Here is a 23413-nt window from a genome sequence, read left to right as displayed (position 1 = left end):
ATATATAATTTAGGATCACTTCTCTCCCCTCAATCTCTATGGAATAGGTTCAATTTGATGAGAATTTCTGATTAGAGCTGTTATGTTGAGTTCTTTTTAAAAATTCTAGTAATTTTGTCAAGTTTCTTATATACACTATACATATATTTATGGTAAGATGCCAAGCTTGCCATGGGCAAAGAGATATAAATAATACTTAGACTTTGTAAAAGATACAACATCTTACCTTTAGTTTGATTGCTGTGTTTAGAATTTATTTCATAATCTGTGAAGAAACTGAAGGATTTTCCTTATGGTTGATGCTTTCTGAGTAAGGTTTTAATGATTTTCTTTTCTTGTTTGGTCTGTTGGGTGAGGGCAGTCTGAGTTAGTCCTGGAATTTGAAACTTTCCATGTGTATGTGCTTTTTCCCCAAACATATTTTAACTGAATCAGATAAAGTGCACTGGCAGAGAAAGTCAAGGTGTTATTGGTTCTATTGTTGTTCTACCAAATTGGGTCACTTACCATACCACCCAGCTTTCACCACTAAGTCTGCTCATTCTTTATTCTTTTTTTTATTTTGTTTATTTTTTTTTTTTTTTTTGAGACAGAGCCTCAAGCTGTCACCCTGAGTAAAGTGCTGTGGCATCACAGCTCACAGCAACCTCCAACTCCTGGGCTTAAGCTAGTCTCTTGCTTCAGTCTCCCAAGTAACTGGGACTACAGGCACCTGCCACAACACCCAGTTATTTTTTGGATGCAGCTGTCATTGTTGTTTGGCAGGCCCAGGCCGGATTTGAACCCGCCAGTTCTGGTGTATGTGGCTGGCGCCTTAGCCACTTGAGCTACCAGTGCCGAGCCTTGTTCTTTATTCATATTTGTGTTGTATGCTTGATTTAAAGCTATACAGTTAGGAATAACAATCACATAATTATGGTCCAGAAAAGTATAATATCTTCTTGAAACTCTTATGATAAGAAAACAATATTTTTTTTAAGGATGTTCAGTGCCACATCTTGCTGAAGAATGACCTTGCAGAAATCTGATTATGAAGGAGTAAATCTAAAAATGCAAAACAATCTTCAATAGAGATAATACTGGGAAAGGCAGTAATTACTCAAGACTGAAAGAGAAGGGTGTGCTCCTTTTCTTTCATTTCATTTTTTTTGTTTTGTTTCATTTTCTCGATCTTTGTAAAGGAAAGAAGATAAGGTATATCTCTTTCATTTGTATGTAATTCAAAATGTAACATAAAAATTTATACTTTCTTTGTGAATGTTAAATGTTATTCTTTCCATTACATGTATTTCTCTCTAAAAGAAAAAAAAAAAAAAATTTGAAATTCCCGCTGCAGCCATTGCCGCAGCCACTATGCCGAAGCGAAAGGAGAATCTGCACCACTTACCGCCACAGCAGCAGCCCCCATTACAGGAGTGGGAAGAGACTGGAGATGAGGAGGATGGGAGTCCCGTCAGACCACCCATCCTCCTGGGCCCTCCCCCCATGGCCAATGGAAAACCAGGTGATCCCAAGTCAGGAAATCATAGAGTAGGAGAAGATATTTGGAACAAATATAACCAATAAAGAGCTCGTATCTAGAATGTATAAAGAACTCATCAAGACAAGCTATTAGAAAAATTGACAAAAGACCAGAACAGACACCTTATAAAAATGGAGATCTAAATGAACAAGAAATGTGAACAAGTGCTCAACGTCATTAGTCATCAAACAAATGCAAGATAAAAACACAACACTTCAAAATTGGAACTCTTGCATGCTGCTGGTGGGATTGTAAAATGATGTAATCACTATGGAAAAAGAGTATGTTGGTTTCTCAAAAAGTTAAAAATAGAACTATGATATGACAGTCCCACTATACCCCCCAAACTGGAAGTACGATCTTGAAGAGGTATTTGCACATCCATGTTCATAGCAGTACTATTCACAAAGCCAAGAGGTGGAAGCAACCCAAATGCCCATTGACAGAAGAATGGATAAACAAAATGTCATGCATTCATACAGTGGAATACTATTCGGCTTTATAAAAGAAGAAAATGCATTCACATACTATGACACGGATGAACTTTGAGGACATGTGTATGCTAAGTGCGATAGAAGACAAGTACAGTGGGCCAGGTGTAGTGGCTCATCCTATAATCCCAGAACTTTGGGAAGCTGAAGCAGAAAGAGTACTTGAGGTCAGGAATTTGAGACCAGCCTCAGCAACAGAGTGAGACACGCGTGTGCACCCATCACCCATCTACAAAAAGTAAAAATATTAGCCAGGCACAGTGACACACTTGTAGTCCCAGCTATTCAGAAGGCTGACAGAGGAAGATCACTTGAGCCAGAAGTTTGAGGCTTCAGTGAGCTGTGATCACACCATTGCACTCTGACCCAGGTGACAGAACAAGACTCTGTCCCTAAAAAATAAGTCTTTTAAAAAGGCAGATACCGTACAGTTTCACTTATCTGAGGTGTCCAAAGTCAAATTCATAGAAACAGTAACATAGTGGTTACAAGGTGCTAGGGGAAGAGGGATTGATGAAAGAGAATTGTTTAATAGGTACAGAATTTCAGTTGTTTAATAAAGTCCTGGAGATCTTTTTCACAACAAGATGAATATACTTAACACTATTGAACTGTACACTTAAAAACAGTTAAGATGGTAAATTTTATGTTATGTGTTTTTTACCAAATAAAAGATAAACTAAACCAGGAAAAAAAAAATTGCAGTCTGTTTTGTAGCAACATTGGTTTGATTTATAATATACTGTGTCACATCAAACTCAATTTCCCACAGTATACTTTCTTTTTTTTTTATTCTACTTGATCTGAATACACGTGATATTAAAGTTGGAGAGAATGTATTATTATAAAGGAGAAACTACAAACATACTTCACTTAGAAATGAAGATACAATATCCTAAACAACATATCAACATGTTGAGTTAAAAATTAATGTTTAAGTAATATACTTGGGTCAGAATTAAAACCAATTTATGTGAAAATTAGTCACTATTTTCTTTTCTTTTCTTGTTCTTTTTTTTTTCTTCTTTTCCCATAGTATACTTTCATTTAAAAAATGAGTTAAAAATTCTGAAGACTCATTTAGAGTTTCAAATTCTAATTTCATATTCTAAATTCTAAGAGGAAGCATCCAAAACAGTATAGTTTGGTACTGCTGAACGTGCTTACTAATGTGTTTTTCCTCACACAGATGCCATTAATAAAACACACTGAACACATTTTGTAGAAGACTTGAAGAGCTTTCAAGTTCAAAATCTTGATTATTACAATAAAAATACAGACTATACTAAAAATATTACAAAGGAAAGATGCAGTTTTAAAAGATAAATTTAGAGCTTAAGGTATATACCACATAGTGTTAGGAGATTAATTTAAACTGATTCACAACCGACTTTTCTTGCCACGCATCTGAGAGCCAACTTTGTTTATAAAGAATCCTTACACTGTCTAGAGAACTACTTCCTTGGTTTTCCGTAGGAGTAAATATGTTATCCTGAAACATACTCATGCTCAGGATGAGCACAGACATTCTTGTTTTAAGCAGGCATAGTCCTTCCTCATTCAGGACGTTGGCAGCTTTTTTTTGTTTGTTCGTTTGTTTTTTTGTTTTATTGTTGGGGATTCATTGAGGATACAATAAGCCAGGTTACACTGATTGCAATTGTTAGGTAAAGTCCCTCTTGCAATCATGTCTCGCCCCCAGAAAGTGTGACACACACCAAGGCCCCACCCCCCTCCCTCCTTCCCTCTTTCTGCTTTTCCTACCCCCCCCCATAACCTTAATTGTCATTAATTGTCCTCATATCAAGATTGAGTACATAGGATTCATGCTTCTCCATTCTTGTGATGCTTTACTAAGAATAATGTCTTCCACTTCCATCCAGGTTAATACGAAGGATGTAAAGTCTCCATTTTTTTTAATGGCTGAATAGTATTCCATGGTATACATATACCACAGCTTGTTAATCCATTCCTGGGTTGGTGGGCATTTAGGCTGTTTCCACATTTTGGCGATTGTAAATTGAGCTGCAGCAAACAGTCTAGTACAAGTGTCCTTATGATAAAAGGATTTTTTTCCTTCTGGGTAGATGCCCAGTAATGGGATTGCAGGATCAAATGGGAGGTCTAGCTTGAGTGCTTTGAGGTTTCTCCATACTTCCTTCCAGAAAGGTTGTAGTAGTTTGCAGTCCCACCAGCAGTGTAAAAGTGTTCCCTTCTCTCCACATCCACGCCAGCATCTGCAGTTTTGAGATTTTGTGATGTGGGCCATTCTCACTGGGGTTAGATGATATCTCAGGGTTGTTTTGATTTGCATTTCTCTAATATATAGAGATGATGAACATTTTTTCATGTGTTTGTTAGCCATTTGTCTGTCATCTTTAGAGAAAGTTCTATTCATGTCTCTTGCCCATTGATATATGGGATTGTTGGCTTTTTTCATGTGGATTAATTTGAGTTCTCTATATATCCTAGTCATCAAGCTTTTGTCTGATTGAAAATATGCAAATATCCTTTCCCATTGTGTAGGTTGTCTCTTTGCTTTGGTTATTGTCTCCTTAGCTGTACAGAAGCTTTTCAGTTTAATGAAGTCCCATTTGTTTATTTTTGTTGTTGTTGCAATTGCCATGGCAGTCTTCTTCGTGAAGTCTTTCCCCAGGCCAATATCTTCCAGTGTTTTTCCTATGCTTTCTTTGAGGATTTTTATTGTTTCATGCCTTAAATTTAAGTCCTTTATCCATCTTGAGTCGATTTTTGTGAGTGGGGAAAGGTGTGGGTCCAGTTTCAGTCTTTTATATGTAGACATCCAGTTCTCCCAACACCATTTATTGAATAGGGAGTCTTTCCCCCAAGGTATGTTCTTGTTTGGTTTATGGAAAATTAGGTGGTTGTAAGATGTTAGTTTCATTTCTTGGTTTTCAATTCGATTCCAAGTGTCTATGTCTCTGTTTTTGTGCCAGTACCATGCTGTCTTGACCACTATGGCTTTGTAGTACAGACTAAGATCTGTTATGCTGATGCCCCCCAGCTTTATTTTTATTACTAAGAACTGCCTTTGCTATACAGGGTTTTTTCCGGTTCCATATGAAACGCAGAATCATTTTCTCCAAATCTTGAAAGTACGATGTTGGTATTTTGATAGGAATGGCATTGAATAGGTAGATTGCTTTGGGAAGTATAGACATTTTAACAATGTTGATTCTTCCCATCCATGAGCATGGTATGTTCTTCCATTTGTTAATATCCTCTGCTATTTCCTTTCTGAGGATTTCATAGTTTTCTTTATAGAGGTCCTTCACTTCCTTCGTTAGGTATATTCCTAGGTATTTCATTTTCTTTGAAACTATGGTGAAGGGAGTTGTGTCCTTAATTAGCTTCTCATCTTGACTGTTATTGGTGTATACAAAGGCTACTGACTTGTGGACATTGATTTTATATCCTGAAACATTACTGTATTTTTTGATGACTTCTAGTAGTCTTGTGGTTGAGTCTTTGGGGTTCTCTAAGTATAAGATCATATCGTCAGCAAAGAGGGAGAGTTTGACCTCCTCTGCTCCCGTTTGGATTCCCTTTATTTCCTTGTCTTGCCTAATTGTATTGGCTAGAACTTCCAGCACTATGTTGAATAGTAAAAGTGACAGAGGACAACCTTGTCTGGTTCCAGTTCTAAGAGGAAAAGCTTTCAGTTTTACTCCATTCAGTAAAATATTAGCTGTGGGTTTGTCACAGATAGCTTCAATCAGTTTTAGAAATGTGCCACCTATGCCTATACTCTTCAGTGTTCTAATTAGAAAAGGATGCTGGATTTTATCAAATGCTTTTTCTGCATCTATTGAGAGGATCATGTGATCTTTATTTTTGCCTCTGTTAATATGGATAACGTTTATGGACTTGCGTATGTTAAACCAGCCTTGCATCCCTGGGATGAAGCCTACTTGATCATGGTGAATGACTTTTTTGATGATAAGCTGTAATCTATTGGCTAGGATTTTGTTGAGAATTTTTGCATCTATATTCATGAGTGAGATTGGTCTGAAATTCTCCTTTTTGGTTGGGTCTTTTCCTGGTTTTGGTATCAGGGTGATGCTTGCTTCATAGAATGTGTTGGGGAAGATTCCTTCTTCCTCAATTTTTTGGAATAATTTCTGCAGTACAGGAATAAGCTCTTCCTTGAAGGTTTGATAGAATTCTGGTGTGAAGCCATCTGGACCAGGGCATTTTTTGGTTGGAAGATTTTTTATTGTTTCTTTGATCTCAGTGCTTGAAATTGGTCTGTTCAGGAGCTCTGTTTCTTCCTGGCTAAGTCTAGGGAGAGGGTGTGATTCCAAATATTGATCCATTTCCTTCACATTGTCAAATTTCTGGGCATAGAGTTTCTGGTAGTATTCAGAGATGATCTCTTGTATCTCTGTGGGATCAGTTGTTATTTACCCTTTATCATTTGTGATTGAGGTTACTAGAGATTTTACTTTTCTATTCCTCATAAGTCTGGCCAATGGTTTATCTATTTTATTTATTTTTTCAAAAAACAAACTCCTTGTTTCATTAATTTTCTGAATGATTCTTTTGTTTTCAATTTCATTGATCTCTGATTTGATTTTGGATATTTCTTTTCTTCTACTGAGTTTAGGCTTAGATTGTTCTTCTTTTTCCATTTCCATAAGATGGCTTGTGAGATTGTTCATGAGGTTGGTAGCTTTTAGCATGTTAATATTGACTGTGTTGTCTTCTCTCATTTTTTATTTACTCCTTGTTTTCTTCTTCTTCCACAGCAGTCAGTCAATAAGGACAAGTCCCAAGACTTCAGACGGGGCTCAGAATCTAAGACACAGTAAGCAATAAATATCTCCTCCTGAACAATCTGTGGTGACAAAGAGTTGGGTGTTTTTTAAGGCTAATTTCTCCATTTCGCTTTTTCATAACACTATCTACTGTAAGTTAAAATTCAGATAACTGATTTTTAATAATTCAGCTAATTTAACAAAGAATATTTTAATAGTTGGACTTTGAGAATATATATTATTACAGAGTTTAAGAAATAATATTAAATAAAATAATGTCGTGTAACTGTAGAGGAACTATTTTGTCCTTTATGTTTGTTCAAGTAACATTTTGAAATAACATTAACTGAAAACAATTGAATGGTATATGAAAAAACTGAAAATAAAATTATGAATGTCTATTTTGAAGCATCAAAGAAAAAAGCTACTCCCCAGAGCATCATCATTGTATATTTTCTACAAAAACCTATTATATTTGAGTAATTTCTTTTAAGGTATTATTTTAAAAGCTGTCTCGATGGTTTTTATATTTTTGTCTAGTACTTTTTGTTACTTAATATATAAATAGAAAATCATTCTTACCTCAAAAAAATTAAAACCAAACCTTCGCAAGACATTTCTCAATTTTAATTTCAAACTCTCTCTTGGACCTAATATTAAGTCCAGGCTTCATATTCACACTACATTACTAATAATAACATGAGTGTAACAACCTTGAACAGCTTAGGTATTGTGCCCTCCTGTCCCACCATGCTGTCCCCACATATACAGATAGGTGCATGCTTACACACTTATGGACACACACAATCCCTGCTAAGTTTCCTTCAGGAAAATATTTGTTCAAGTTAACCCTATTATATGCTTTGACATTTTGAAAGACAGTATGTCTCTTGCAGTTCAAAAATTCTGATTCAGATGACAGTAATTTGCAGGAATTAGCTAATGAAACTATATTGCATTTCATTAGACAATATTTCATTCTATAGATGAAAGGCAAACATTTTTTTCTGTTGCTCAGGCTGTAGTATAGTGACACAATCATAGTTTCCTGCAACGTGGAGCTTCTGGACTAAAGTGACGCTCCTGCTCAGCCTCCTGAGTAGCTAGAACTACAGGTGCATGCTACCATGCCTAGCTAATTTTTTTATTTTTATTTTCATTTTTATTTTTGTTTTTTGTAAAGATGGGGTCTTGCTGTTTTGCCCCAACTGGTCTCAAACTTCTGGCCTTAAGTACTGGGATTATAGGTCTGAGTCACCATGCCTAGATGACAAGCATAATTTTTAAAAGAGTCACAGAAACATGATCTAGAAAATACCTTAGACATTATTTCTATAATCCTTCTGGTTTTTAGTTGAGAAAACTAAAGGAAAAGACCCTGTGCAAATTTCATTGAGCACATTTATGTCAGCACTTGGGCCAACACCAAAATCTCCTGATTCCCAGATTATTGGTTTCTTTTGTTTATTTCTTTTCACAGGCTCCTTAGTAAGGTGTCATTTTAAGTTTTTTTTCTTTTGAGAGGTAAACTCTATTCATAATCACATAACTGTATGAAGCCTGTATTGCTTAAGAATGCATTCACTCATTCTCACATTAGATTCTCACAATATCCCTGGGAGAAAGGCAGACCAGTACTCTGACTCCTGTTTTACAACTGGAGAAATAAGATCAGAAGGACTGTGGCTGTCTCCAATCACTGCCTGTGGTATGTGGCAGACCCAGTACCAGAACCCAATCCTTTGATGCCAGTGTAGTCTTCTTTCCTTGCTTTCCCTAAGCTTGTCATACGGTACAGACATATATCCCACGTCTTTCACGTCTTAGTTTTTGTTAGATCCGCCAAATAAGTTTTTAGTTCCAATCTCTGAAAAATTAAAATTTTACATAGTAGATAATATAGTCACCCATCCTCAGAAGCTTAAACTCAACAATAGATTACACATATAAAAAATAGACTAAAACAATGAGAACAGATTATTTCAACAACAAAGAAAATGACCACGTTTAAGAATTATGGGAACATGCTATCAGTGTCTCTGAATGTGCTTTATAAGAATTTTTAGAACTTTTTGCTTAATATTATACAAATGAAAAAATATCTTCTACATGTACCTCATTCTAACTGTTTTGGATCCCTGTTTTCAGGTGATATTGAGATCTGTGCCATGCCCTCCAGATTAAATAAAGCTCAGTAAAGCCTCAAAAACATCTCAGCTTCTCTTTTTGAGCATATAGCACTTAAGATGCTTCTAAAAAAATGTTTTATGAGAAGTTCAGATACGTCTAAATGTCCAAGTTCAACTAAAACCTCTTAGGGGCTTTCCCTACACTTAACAATTTCTTAGAAGTAAGGACGAATTAAAATAGACTTCTCAGGACTTGAAAACTTATAGGCAAGTTGATAGTGGAAACAGTATAGTCCAGTATGTACAAAGGAGTAATTTTTTTTTAAGTTACTGTTCTTTAGTAGAATTCATTTCTTTAATTTACTTACATGAGTTTGTTATACCCAGGTAAACGCACAGAGGCTAATTTTTTTGTGACTTGGTAGCCCTGCCTTTTTGTTTGTAACATTGGTTATTAGCTGCTCAGCCAAAATACATAGATGAGGCACATAGACTGCCTCTGACCACTTTCCACTTGAATTTCTTGTCCTTTATTCCTTATTTTGAGAAATTTTCATCACTTCTGCGCAATGTACACATTTCATTAAAGCTACATTCTCTTTTTAAGATAGCAAGAAGAAACACCTATAGGTGAATTTAACAGAGGTATTTTCTGAAAGTCTTAAACTTTCATCCTTGTACCTCATGCCCCTAGGATGTTCTTCACTTAATGTCTGCTGCCCAAGTCAGAGTTTATGATGAAGCTTTTATACATATGTTATCCTTAACAAGTAGTATTAATGTTCCCTAGTTACCAACATATTCCATATTGAATTTTGTTATTTTTAACACAGCATGCTTTATTTCATTAACAGCTTTGGTCAGAGAGAGGCTACTTCAGATGGCCAATCATATTGAAGTCCTTTGTTATAAACATTCAAATATGAACTGAAAGAACAAATGAAATCTCTTCTTTATATAGTACAGCTGTGTGTAGACATTTCACATGTCTTATCGCTCCTCCACTATATATTTTTCTGATGTTTATTATAATAATCCTATTCTAGACTCCTTCATTTCTCCTTCTCTTCATGAAGAGGTAGTTTATAGTCCACCTTTTTCTCCTAAAATAACCTGTTAGTTGCAACTTTTTTTCTAAGTTCTTACTTTGATTATTCATTTTGCAACCTTTTTCTCACCCTCCCTCCTAATTTCTGAAATCAAAATCATCTATTGTCGTGTTTGTGACATCACTGTTCTCAGCACTGAGCTTGATGTGTTGAGAGATGTCAAAGAAGTATTGCAAGTCAGACAAGAAAATAGAAATAAGCATTTGGAAGGTAACATTATATATTTAGGTGCAAAATGGTATGGTGCAAATTGTAATTACGGAAGAGAGCAGAATGAGAAAGCAGGAAGAGTATGCATGTGTGTCTAGAGAAGGCCTCTAGGAGGAGGTAAGGCTTCAGATGAGCATTAACACTTTGAGAGTATTTGGAGGTAAAATGGGAAAGAAGCATGCCTTTCAGACTAAAGGAGCGTACAGCAGTGAAGAGAGGAGACTAACTAAGGAGTGGTTACGGTTGGAGATTCACATTGGGGAAAAAAACAGGATAGAGGGCGGCGCCTATGGCTCAGTGAGTAGGGCACCCGCCCCGTATACCAAGGGTGGCAGGTTCAAACCTGGCCCCAGCCAAAGTGCAACAAAAAAATAGCCAGGTGTTGTGGCCGGCGCCCAAGAGCTGGAAGTTGCTGGGAGCTGTGATGCCACTGCACACTGAGGGCAACAAAGTGAGACTCTGCCTCGAAAGAAAAAAACAGGATAGAGATTGTGCCTCTAAAAGAGCTGTTTGGGGAGCAGTATATGATTGGAAGGTGGGGCTAGGAAATATACCTTGCTGTATTTTTCCAGCTTTTTATATGAGCCTGAGCAATTATCACTTGTCCCTATGAAGAATTTAGTTTTGTGCTAGACCTTGATGCTGCCATTATAAAGAGGAGAGATCAGAAACAGGCTTTCAAGGTGAGTGACAATGACATCGTCAGTCCAATTGGGAGAATGATGACCAAGTGTTCTCTGTACTAGGTGCTGTCCTAAGCACTGAAATGCAGTGACACACATACACAGTGTGTATTTTGTAGGCAAGCTCAGGGTGGAAGGAGGATAGTGCAAAGTCATTTGTTTACTACAGATATGCTGAGCGCTTGCCATGTCACACACAATATTCTAGGCACTGGGGATACAACAGTAAACAGGTGAAAATCCTTGCCATAAAGAGCTAAATTTTATTTACTAACAGGCAAAATGTATAATTGCATCAGATGTGTGCTGTGCTATGGAGAAAAGCATGGGTAGAGACTAGGAGAAGGAAGTGTGAAGGTTGCAATTTTCAAAAGGAGTTCAGAGAAAGCCTCACTGAGAAGAGAGGAAGGAGGCTGCGAACAAGTGGTGTGAATATGCACTTGCAAAGGGCCCTGGTGCAGGAGGATACCAAGCTCCTCAAAATCAGGAAAGTGATGGGTGTTTCTTTTTTTTTTTTTTTTTTGTAGAGACAGAGTCTCACTTTATGGCCCTCGGTAGAGTGCCGTGGCCTCACACAGCTCACAGCAATCTCCAACTCCTGGGCTTAAGGGATTCTCTTGCCTCAGCCTCCCGAGTAGCTGGGACTACAGGCGCCCACCACAACGCCTGGCTATTTTTTGGTTGCAGTTTGGCCGGGGCCGGGTTTGAACCCGCCACCCTCGGTATATGGGTCCCGCGCCATACCAACTGAGCCACAGGCGCTGCCCAGAGTGGGTACAGGCAAGTGGGAGAGAGTAGCAAAATCAGAGAAAGTAACAAAACCTTGTAAATCTTTGTAAGATGTTGTTGGCTTTTACACTAAGTGATATAGGGAGCCATTAAACAGAGGGAGTGACATGAAATAGAAAGCCATTAAACAAAGGGAGTGACTTACAATTTAAGAGGATCCTTCCTACATTTGAGATAAGAATAGACATTAATGGACAAGGGTGGAATCAGAGACCAATTAAGGTAACATTGAAATTATCCAGGTGAGGACGGTGTCTTAAAAAAGCGTGGAAACAAGGGAGTTAGTGAGAAGAGGTCAGATTTTGTGTATATGTATATATTTCTAACACTTTCAGTAAGATATACTTAATATAAAACAAACTGCATGTATTTAAAGTATATAATTCAAGTTTTGAGATAGGCATGTACCCATAAACCATCACCACGTTAAGGTAATTAACATATTCATGTCCCCAAAAGACTTCTGATGCTGTTTAGTAATTTTGCCCTCCTGTCTCTTCCCTTCCTAATCCCTCACCCCTGACAATCACTGATCTGTTTCTGTCTTACTTTGTAGAGTTTTAAACAGTTTGTTTATTTTTTTACCTGTTGATAGGCCTTTAGATTGTTTCCAGCTTGGGGCTACTACAAATAAAGCTAATATCAATATTTATATACAAGTCTTTGTATACATGTCTTTGCTTTCATTTATTTTATTTAATTTTATTTCAGAATTTTAGGGAGTACACATATTTTACTTACATACCTTTTTTTTATACAGGTTGAGTCCAAATTATAAGGGCGTCCTTCTGCTTTCATTTTTCTTGGGTAATACCTAGGAGTATAATGGCTTGATCAAATAGTTGGCTTATGCTTTTCTTAAGAAACTGCCAGACTGTTTTCTTATTATGCCAATTTACAGTCCTACTAGTGTGTATGAGAGTTTCACTTCCTCACCAATGCTTCTTAATACATGATCAGTTGTTGTAATTGTAGCCATTTTAACACACGTAGCTATATCTCATTGTGGTTTGAATTTGCATATCTCCACCATCTAAAGATTTTGAACAACCTTTTACGTGCTTATTATCTTCCATGTATATAGCTTCTTCAGTGAACTGTTTGTTCATATCTTTTTCCCGTTTTTATTAGGTTGTTTATTAAGTTTTGAGAATTCTTGATATATTCTAAATATGTTCTTTATCAGATACATGGTTTGCAAATATTTCTCCCAGTCTCTATCTTTTCATTCTCTTAACAGTAGCTCTTGAAGAGCAAACAATTTTTTATTTTGTTGAAGTACAACTTTTCTATATTCTTAATGAATCATGCTTTAGTGTAATAATCTAAGAAACTTTTGTCACTCAAGGTCACAAAAGTTATCTCCTATATTTTCTTAAAGAAGTTTTATAATTTTCAATTTTATATTTTTTGCCTTTAAATATCCAGTTGTTCTGGCATCAGTTATTAAAAATCCTTTCCCGCCCCATATGCCAGAGGTGGCGGGTTCAAACCCAGCCCCAGCCAAAAATTGCAAAAAAAAAACACACCTTAAAAATTCTTTCCCAACTGAGTGGCCTTTATACCTTTCTTGAAAATTAGTTGTCTGTATATAATGGGTCTGTTTCTGACTACCCATTATTGATCTATTACTCTATCTTTATACTATTTTGATTACTGTGTAGTTTTATAATATGCTTGAAATCAATATTACGCTTTCAATTTTGTCCTTTTCAAAGTTTGTTTGACCAATTATTCATAATAATTGAGGTCCTTTTTATTTCAACATGAATTTTAGAATCAGCTTGTCAATTTCTATAGCAAAGCCTGCTAGAATTCCAGCTAATATTGTATTGAATTCATAGATTGGTTTGAGAAGAATTTACATGTTAACAGTATCCAGTCATCTGACCATTAACATGCTATCTATCCATTTATTTACATCTTCTTTAATTTCTCTTGGTAATGTTTCTTAATTTCCACTATATAGGTCTGAGACATAAAGTACATAAGTGTTTGGTTGACTTATTCCTATATATTTCACATGAAAATGGTACTGTTTTTAAGTTTTAACTTATTGTTTTTTGGTAGTTTACAGAAATACCACATACTACTGATTGTTGAATCCTTTTTTATATTACACCACCCTACTAAACTCACTTGTTAGTTGTTTTTTTTTGGGGGGCGGGGGGTATGCAGTTTTTGGCCGGGGCTGTGTTTGAACCCACCACCTCCAGCATATGGGGCCGGCGCTCTACTCCTTTGAGCTACAAGGCCCTGCCCCAACTCATTTGTTAGTTTTAATAGCTGTTTAGTAGATGCCATCTAGCTTTCCATACTACTGTGCAAATAAGAGTTTTATTTCTTCCTTCACATTCTAAGTGCCTTTCATTTCTTTTTCTTGCCTTAATTGTACTAACTGAAACCTCCAATACAATGTTGAATAGAAATAATGAGAGTAGTCATTTTTTTCTTGTTCTTTATCATGTGGAAATTGAATAGGATTCAGTCTTTTACCATTAAGTACATTGTTACTGTAAGTTTTTATAAATCCTCTTTATTAAGTATCCTTCATTTTCTAGTTTGCTGAAAGTTTTTGTCAGGAATAGATGTTATACTTTTGTCAAATGCTTTTTCTATATTTATTAAGTAATCATATGATTTTTTTAATTTATTAATATAGTGAATTATGTTGATGTTCAAATTTTAACCGTTTTACATTCCTGTGATAAATCCTACTTAGTAGTAGAGTATTTTCCTTTATAAAAATTGTTGGATTTGATTTGAGAAAATTTTATTTAGAAGTCTTTGAGTTTTGTTCATCAGGGATAATGGTTTTCTGGTTTCCTTATAAGATCTTAGTCTGCTTTTGGTGTGAGTAATGCTGGCCTCATGAAGCAAATTGGGAAGAATTCCTACCTCAGTTTTCTAGAAGAATTTGTGAAGGTTTAGTATTTTTTCTGTAATTTCTATTTCTGCATTAATATTCTCTATTTAGTGACACATTGTTCTCTCGCTTTCCTTTAGTTCTTTAGACATGATTTCCTTTAGTTCTTTGAATGTATTTTTCATTGTGGGTCTCAAATCTTTGCCTAATACGTCCAATGTCTGGGCTTCCTCAGAGTCAGTTTCTGTTTTTGCTAGTGGGGATAGCACTGCTCTGGGCCTTGGGTAATGTCCTCAGATAAGGATACTCACCAGTTCTCCACTGAATACTTGAGGGGGACGTTTTGCGGATCTTGAAGGGCTCTCATTAGGAAACTCTCTGTCCTCTCTGTCACTGTGAACTGCATCCACCTTGGTCTCCCCAGACTTTCAGCTCTCACAAATGGGTCCACCCGGCTCACTGGGGTTTTGGCTTCCTGTGCATTGGCCTAGAAGTTCTCAAAGTGCCATCTTGTTTATTTTCAGTCTCTCAGGGATCATTATCCTTCACTGCCTATGATTCGGTATCTTAAAATTTGTTTCTTATATTTTGTTCCCTTTGTTTGGTTGTTTAGACAAGAGATAAAGCTGGTCCCTTGGCTGCAACCAAAAGTTCATTCATTCTGGGTAGCCTTTCGATACACTGTGTATAAAGGCAGAAAGAGGATTGTAATAGCTAAAGGGAGAAAGGATTGCTATGGTCTCACCTTCCACAGTAGTCAGGGAAAACCAAAGATATAAGACAACATTTAAGTCTTAAAGATCATACAGAGACAGTGTGAACAAGAGAAGGATCTAGAGGTCAGAGGATAACAGGAACTAAGGCACAAAGGTACAGAACTGCATGGGACACCCTAAAACCAACAAGTATCTGTGACTGGAGCAGGGATCAGAAATCAGGGCTGGTGAGCCAGATGCAGGCCTGATCACTTGGGTTGGGTCCACTGCACATGTGGGGGGTGGGTGTAATTTATTAACTGTCCAAATATTTTTTTAAAAATCTACATAAAAGAAATGCAGATTTCTGACTTCTCTTGAAAGAGTTCTAGACCACATTCCACATTCTCATGGTCTCCGTGACATGGAGCTGAGAGGGTGGAATGCCCCTTTAGATGGGTCATCCCCTCTCCAGTTTGCCACAGTCCATTAATCCCTGCTGCATTATTCCTGATTTGCTTCTTTTGTTCGCTTCATTACCCTGGCCTCCACAGACATTTGAGGTTTTACTTTAAAGCTAGAACATAGATTCCTTGGAGATAAGGCAAAAGATTGTACTTCAGACAGATTAAGATTATAAATTATCAGTGCTTTTTTTTCAGAGCTTAACCTTTTGTTTGTTGTCTCATAATTTTATTCCTTTCTAAATGTACTTATTTGTCCTTTCCTCTTTGAATTTCTGACCTTTTCATTCTTAGTCATCTGACATCATTCCACTTATGTATCTCTCTATTAGTCTGTTTAGGCTGCCATAGGAGAAAACCACAGACTTCATTGCTTAAACCAGTGTTTTTCAATCTTTTTTATCTCACGCTACACTTAAATTATGTTGATCAAAACAAAAGTAAAAAAAAAAAAAGAATATACTTACTATGCTTTGAACTTGTTTCAAAAATATTTAATTAATGATTTTTAAAAATTTTCAGTGCACACCTAAGATCTTCTGACAGCCCACCAGCTGAAAATCACTGGCTTAAAATACAGAAATTTGTTTTTACAGCTCTGGGAGCTAGAAGGCCAAGATCAGGGTGCCAGCAGGATTGCTTTTGGGGGAGGCCTGTCTTCTGTTTGCACATGGCTTCCTTCTCACGATATCCTCACACGGCCTCTGTGTATGCACACGTGTGGGAGAATGGGCACCACATGCAAGTGCAAGAGAGAGAACAAGTGCACACTCATTTCATCTGCCAATAAGGCACAATGTGCCTGCACACTGATTTCATCTGCTCCTAAGGACGTGAGTCCTACTGAACGTGGACACCACCCTTATAGCCTCAATCAGTCTTAATTATCTCTCTAAAGGCCTTTATCTTCAAATACAGTCACATTATGAGTTAGGGTGTCAATATGTGGATTTGCGGGGAGTACAGTTTGGTCCATAAGAATCTCTATTCAGTCCTTATTATCTGATTTTGAAATTCTTGCATTTTTTTAAGCTCTATTAATGCTTCCTACCTTCTCTGAACGTCCTAAAGAGAAGATGTTGTCTTGGGTTCTTCAGTTTTCCCTCTTTTGTATTGTTTTTATGGTTTTTTCCCCTCCTAACAAAAAGTACACTAATACACACCCATTCATGAAACATTTGTTTTATATTTTACTGTTGCTGTTGAGTCATTTGGAAAGTTACATTGCCCATTCCACTCGCCAAGATGTCCCATCTTTCTTATGTATAAACTTTCTTCATCCCTTTCCTTGAGTGAATGTCCTATGCTTTTACGTGTATATGTCTATATGTGTGTTTCCATCTGAGATGACATAACTTTCTGGTTTTTTCCAGGCATTTTTTTTCTGAGACAGATGATATATTTTATTCTTGTTTCTTCATCATGGATAAACCATGCCCAACCAGCTAAAGGTTAATCCATGTAGTAAGCAATCCATATCTCTCACCCCCATATATAATCACTCATACAGCTCTGCCAACTGTTTTTCTCACACACGTCCTCCCATTTATCCTTCTTCCTATTCCCACTGCCCCTTCCCAGATCAAAGCCTCATCTTGGATTATACCAGCTTTCTGACTGCCTCTTTGTTTCTGGTCTTTCTCACCTACAGTTCTGAAATGGGCAAAGAACAGAGCCCTGAGGACCGAGGACACATAATGAACTTGCAGATGAAGAGTGAACAAACAGGCCAAAAAGTTACCCTAACAGAGGTAAGAGGAAAACCAGGCGAAAGTTGTACCATTTTGGCAATGGAAAAGACTTAGAACATGGGGAAGGTAGTTTTGATGGAGAGGCCTAGAAACTTAAATCTGACTCTCTCCAGCCGTGAAGGAAAAGACTGTCAAAAGAGTCTTATTCTCCAAAAATGCTACACTTTAAAGGAAAGAAAAAGCTGGGCAGTAACTAGTGGAAAACATAGGATATAAAGATTATCTTTATAAGGAGGAGAATGACAAGAACATTTACAAACCGAAAGAACCACTTGAGAAGTGAGCCACTGGAGGTATAGGGGCAAGAGGTAAATCCCTGCGGCCTGCGGAAATCCAGAGCGTTCAAATTCAAGACAAGAGGAGTGGGCCACTTTTCCCACTGAGACAGGCCAGTGGGGAAATGTGTGTGAATGACGGTGTTTTCTGATAGACCATAGGCTATAAGAAAGGCAGAGGAAGCCTGTCAGAAGCCTGGTCTTCTCTGTTAGGTAGATGTGAAGGTTGTCTGCTCAAAGGGAAATGTTATAGCCCTATTCATGTCCAAATATATGAATTTGTCACTTTCTAGGAGTGAGATTCAAAGTTTTCCTGAGTATTTTTTAGATTGTAATTATAAAAAATAAAATCTATCTATACAGAAAGCATCTACATGAATATATAATCTTGGGTCAAGAAATGACTTTTCAACCTTGATGTCAGAATCAGAAAACATTATGAAACTGATTTTTAGATTTAAATAGTAGAAATTTTAAAATAATATATGTTTCAAAAAGAATTCCATAAACTTTTTAAATGATCAATAACCTGGGATAGGGGAGAATTTCTTATAAAGGAATTTCTTATAAAAAGCTCCAAGAAATCAACAAGAAGAATAAATACAGCAGTAGAAAAATTGACAAAGGGTGTGCAGAGGACAGTCTTAAAGGAAATTATTAAAGGATTAAATATGAATGGCAACAAATATGAAAAATGTTTACTTTCCAGTAATCAAATTAATAGAAATTAAAACAAAAAAATGAGATGGTGTTTTTTCTCTCATAAAATGACAACAAGCTTCCAAACTTGTGATACCTGGTGATGATGCGCATATGGGGAAGTGCATTCCCTTATGCATTTCTGGTAATAGATAGAATTGATCCATTCTTGGTGGAGGGTAGTTGGGTAATACTTTTTTTTAAGTTTTCAAAATATTCATATCTTTTGACCTGAAAGTTTGACTTCAAGAAAGAAAAATTGAAAAAAATTCAAGCATTCATAGAGAAGTTCTGTTAAAAATACTATTCTTCCAAGCAGTTTTTTATTTGTTCATTTGTTTTGGTTTTTTTAAGACAGAGTCTCACTTTATTGCCCTGGGTAGAGTGCCATGGGCTCAAACTCTTAGGCTCAAGTGATTCTCTTACCTCAGCCTCCCAAGTAGCTGGGACTACAGCACCCACCACAACACCCAGCTATTTTTAGAGACAAGGTTTCGCTCTGGCTCAGGCTGGTCTCGAACCTGTGAACTCAGGCAATCCACCAGCCTTGGCCTCCCAGAGTGCTAGGATTATAGGCATGAGCCACCATGCCTGACCTTCAAGCAGTATTTTTTTTAAAAAGAAGAAAAATAAGTCAATTTCTATAAATAAGGATTGATTAAATTCTGAAACATGTATATAGTAAGTTATCATATGTTGATTATTCATTATATATTATAGAAGTAGTTTTATAGACATATATTTTTAAAGAAAAATATGATTATAAAATAGTTTACATATCATGTGCATAAAAAATGAAATGCATTAGAAGTGTCAGTAGTTGAATGATGAGGTTATAGTGATTTTCTTCTATTTTATTTTGTATATTGTCTAATTTTTCTACACAACATGTGTGTGCAAGTTGATCATTTTTTCAAAATGAAAATAATTTTAGAAATTTTCTAATATGGCCTATTACAGTGGAACCTCATAGCTGACCACATTTGTACATTGGCCACCTCCTTGAGTTTGACCTAATTTTCATAGACTGGACATGCACCACATGTACCAAAGGCCTCGTTCCTTATGGGAACCACCTCTGTATGTTGACCAGTTTGTTACAATCCCTTGGGTGGTCAACCTACAGATGTTCTACTATATTTCTACATTTCAAGAAACCAAGATTTCAGAGTCACAGCCACAAAATGCCTGAACTAGAACTTGATCTTCTGGCTCCAAGTTCAGGATTATTTCTGTTACTCATTGCTTTATCTGTTAGCTCTAATTAGCTGGTAAATACTTGCAGTGCTCACAGTTTTTCACTCCACCACGTATCCTGGTGTCTGGTCACAAAAGTAAACCTTCAGGGAATATTTATTGGATTGAATTTCTTATGAGATAGGACCTAGAATTTTTGTGAATCTTAACTCTTCACATATAACATACATGCAAACACTAACCTATACACATATTTTCCATTCTCTTTTTGTGAGAGCTTTTAAAAGGACACTTGCTTTATTATGCTCTCCCTCTGTTAGCTTATGAGGATATTATGAGAAGAGACCTCAGAGAAGAAATGGAGTTTATTCTTTTGTCTTTCAGCTAGGTGACCGCCCCTCCCTCTTTCAGCAAATCTCCAAATCTCTCTTAGCTTTCAGACTCCTCTGCTGTCAGTGTCATCGTGCCAGTGTGTCACTAGCTTTCCTTGTTCACAGAATTGTGCGGCCAGTTGTCCTCAGTGTGCACCTCACCGTCTCTGCTCCTCTTCCCTTTATTCTGTCCTTTTTCTCCCCTTCACTGGTTGCCTTTGCCATTCTCTATCCAGTGTGTTTCTTCCTCTTAGTCTGAATCATTTCCCTAAAAGATGCTATCTTTGCCACCTACTTCAGCTTTTTCTGGTTGAATTCCTTTCTGGTTTCCCTCTCCTGAGGGTCCTTCTGGCTTTTCTGTTTACTTCTCACCCTGTAGTCTCCACCTGATTGATTTAACTTGTCCCACGTCTTCTGCACGTGCAGGATCCATCTCACTAATTTCCAGCTGTTCTCCTCCCCACTTCCCTTTTCTGTTTTTCTTTTTGTCTTCCCACCACTGTGAACTCATTTTGTTTTATCTTGTTCTTCCCCAGAGATCCTTTGGCCATCCTCACTGCCCTTTGCAAGAGTTCATAGGTCTCTGTATGACGTGTGCTCAGCATTCATTTGAACTTTTACCACTTTCTTGCCCATTTTCATCAATCCCCAATTGGATCAAGTTCTACATACTTTTCCTATATAAACACAGGAGCAAAAATGGCACTTTTTGCCCCTAATGAATATTATACCTTGGCTATCTCTGTACCATTTTAGACTCAACTTCAATTGTTTTCATGAACTTGAATATACGTTAGGGCTTCTGTATATCATATAAATTTACTAGGGATAGCATCATTTAACAAATTTAAAATCAGGAAACATGGACTGACAAAGAAACTTTTCCTCTCCTGTGTAAATATTTTCATATGGAAAGATAGCATAACCATTTATTTAAGATTGGGCCTGCTCCTCAAAGCATGGGTATTCCCTAGTCCTTTTTGCCAGCCATCACTTTCCTCATGAGTGAGCGATGGAGTTGAATGCTCCCTTGACCAGATTGCCATCATCTGAAGCTGTACTTTGTTTTCTAAGGGCAACCAAGTATTAAGCCCTTTCTGTTTAGAGAAAAGACAGTAACATTTTGTGTGAGTCCAGAACTCATCAGTGCTGTATGAATAACTGCATTGAAAAATTCCAGGTTCAACCTACCTGGTACCCACGAGCTGCAGAGCACCTACTATCTGGTCTCTGAGGAAGCATATCTTGTTTCATCTGCCTGTTTGTTCTTGTTTTTTATTAATGGTATAATCTGTTTGAAATCAAATCTGCATCTAGAACCATAGTTTAATCACTATTTTAGTCAATGAAAAATGAGGTAAACCATTTTTGATTGATTTGAAAAATGTAATAACCTAATTATGAAAGTAGACACAGCCATAGACTAAATGTAAGAATATTGTTTAATAAAATGATATATATTCTTTCCAGTTATTACCCCTGAAGCATCATTCATGACAATTATTTTTCCATTGAATGAAGAACTTTATGTACTCTGATTGCCTATTGTTAATTTCTAAAAATGACTCATGGTTTGGAGTTCTTAGTCTATATTTAGGAAGTATGTTTCTTTTTTGTTTATATTAACTTGTCAATGCTGGAGCAGGCCTTAAACAACTTCTAGTGATACAAATAGATGTTAACAGTATGTTTGAGAAGCAAACCAGAAAATAGGTAATTATTATACTTGGGGTGTGTGTGTGTGTGTGTGTGTGTGTTTGCATTTTGCATTGCATTTTACCTCCACTGTTGCCTGGTAATGCTAAGATTTGGTTGCAGCCAGAAGATGTTTCAAGTTTTTTAAGTACATTTTGTGTACTTTTCTCCCTAGTAAAGAGCTGAAGAAGAATGAAGAGACACCCAAATGCAGAGATGAAACGACAAATTAAACTCAATGGAATTTCTCTTCAGAGTTCAGAATTTTCAGATGCTAAGGAAGAAAGGAAGGATCCACTTCTTCTCATTCTTAGGAAAGTCTCTAGAAAAATCAGAAGCAAGGCAAGTTGTGGGTGGAAAAATCAATGTGACCTTTGAACTTAAATGTTATACACCATTGTGATAGTTGTTGGTCCAAGTATTGGTACTTATATTATTTACTAATATAAGTAATTATATTTGCATCAAAATTACCAGTGTTGGAAAACTAACAAAGAATAAACCATAACTGCTACTCCACAAGGTGAATTAAAAGTGTTTGCATTGTTAGGATATCTGTTAAGTAATTGTTTAATATTATTTTTTCTGTAATATGGTTATATGTGTGATGTTATGCTCAGAATATGAAGTGTCTGCTTTTGAAATTAACTTTATTTAAAAGATAAGCAGCTTTAAAATATTGTGTATTCAAAAGGTTCCAGTATCAAACACATTAAAAGAAAACAATTTGCCTTTTTGAATTAAAATTTAGTGTTTCTTAAAAATTAACCATGTATATAACTTGATACACTTACATTAAAACAGATGTTTGGCTGGACTGGCAACAGTGTTCCAAATTTTTTTACTTTTTAAAAAAGGCACTTCATATTTAAGCATATAAACAATGTATAGACTTATATTTTATATGTATTTTACTTTTAATATTTGTTTTTAAATTGTTAAATTGCATTATGTATTTCTTTAGTTCCAGATTAACAATGTTATTATTATGTGACTATAGTTCTAAACTTTAATATTATAATAGGGAAATTATTTTGTTTTGTTTTGTTTTTACTTTTCTCCTTTCTTAACTATATGATAAGTCTGTCAATAAAATATTAAACTCTAAGAAAGTCAAAACTAATATGAAATTAGAAAAACTTATCTTCCAAATTAAATAATTGATCCCTTGAAAATAAGAAGTGAGAAAAACTGTGCCAGGGCATTGAGGTGTAAATTTTGTCCAGATGTACACCCGACAATAGAGATTTTTTTAGTAAAAACATGTATAGCTCTTATCCTTGCACATGTGGTAGAGGCATAAAAATTGGTAAACATGTCCCTTCCGTGTAGAACTTTTGAAAAAGGCCTCTTCGAAAGTGTTGACTGGCACTGATGATTCCTGAAGCCTGCAGCTGTCAGTGCAGAAATTTGTTCTGGACACATACATCTGTGCTTCACATACAGCCGGGCCTAGTCAATTTAAGTCATCCTTGCACAAGGTTGTTTTTTCTGTTTTGTGAATGCACTTGGTAATTTAAAATAAAAATGTCTCTTTACAGTATCAGTTCATAATTTTGAGATAAATGTTGATTCTCTGATTTACATTTTAATCACAAAGACTTTCAACAGGTTGCAGAAATACTTTAAATCTAAACAAATGAAAAAGATGTCAGGGAGGGCCTTGCATTTTCTGTCTCAATTTTCAAT

The 23413-nt window shown here is 36.2% G+C and overlaps 1 protein-coding gene across 5 annotated transcripts in view; it reads left to right on the top strand.

Annotated features, from left to right (window-relative positions):
• Nucleotides 1-22592, top strand: part of AHI1 (Abelson helper integration site 1) — a 233237-nt gene extending 210645 nt beyond the window's left edge. For all 5 annotated transcript variants that reach the window (XM_053591642.1, XM_053591645.1, XM_053591643.1 and 2 more), the window contains 3 exons: nucleotides 6783-6841; nucleotides 17388-17487; nucleotides 21900-22592. In XM_053591642.1, the coding sequence (XP_053447617.1) occupies nucleotides 6783-6841; nucleotides 17388-17487; nucleotides 21900-21902 (162 nt within the window). In that variant the 3' untranslated portion in view covers nucleotides 21903-22592. The remainder of the gene's footprint in view (nucleotides 1-6782; nucleotides 6842-17387; nucleotides 17488-21899) is intronic.
• The last annotated feature ends 821 nt before the right edge of the window (nucleotides 22593-23413 follow it).

The sequence above is a fragment of the Nycticebus coucang genome, chromosome 5 (assembly GCF_027406575.1).
Source record: "Nycticebus coucang isolate mNycCou1 chromosome 5, mNycCou1.pri, whole genome shotgun sequence".
Classification (NCBI taxonomy): domain Eukaryota; kingdom Metazoa; phylum Chordata; class Mammalia; order Primates; family Lorisidae; genus Nycticebus; species Nycticebus coucang.
Note: the sequence above shows the minus strand (reverse complement) of the source record. Positions and strands in the feature narration are given on the sequence as shown.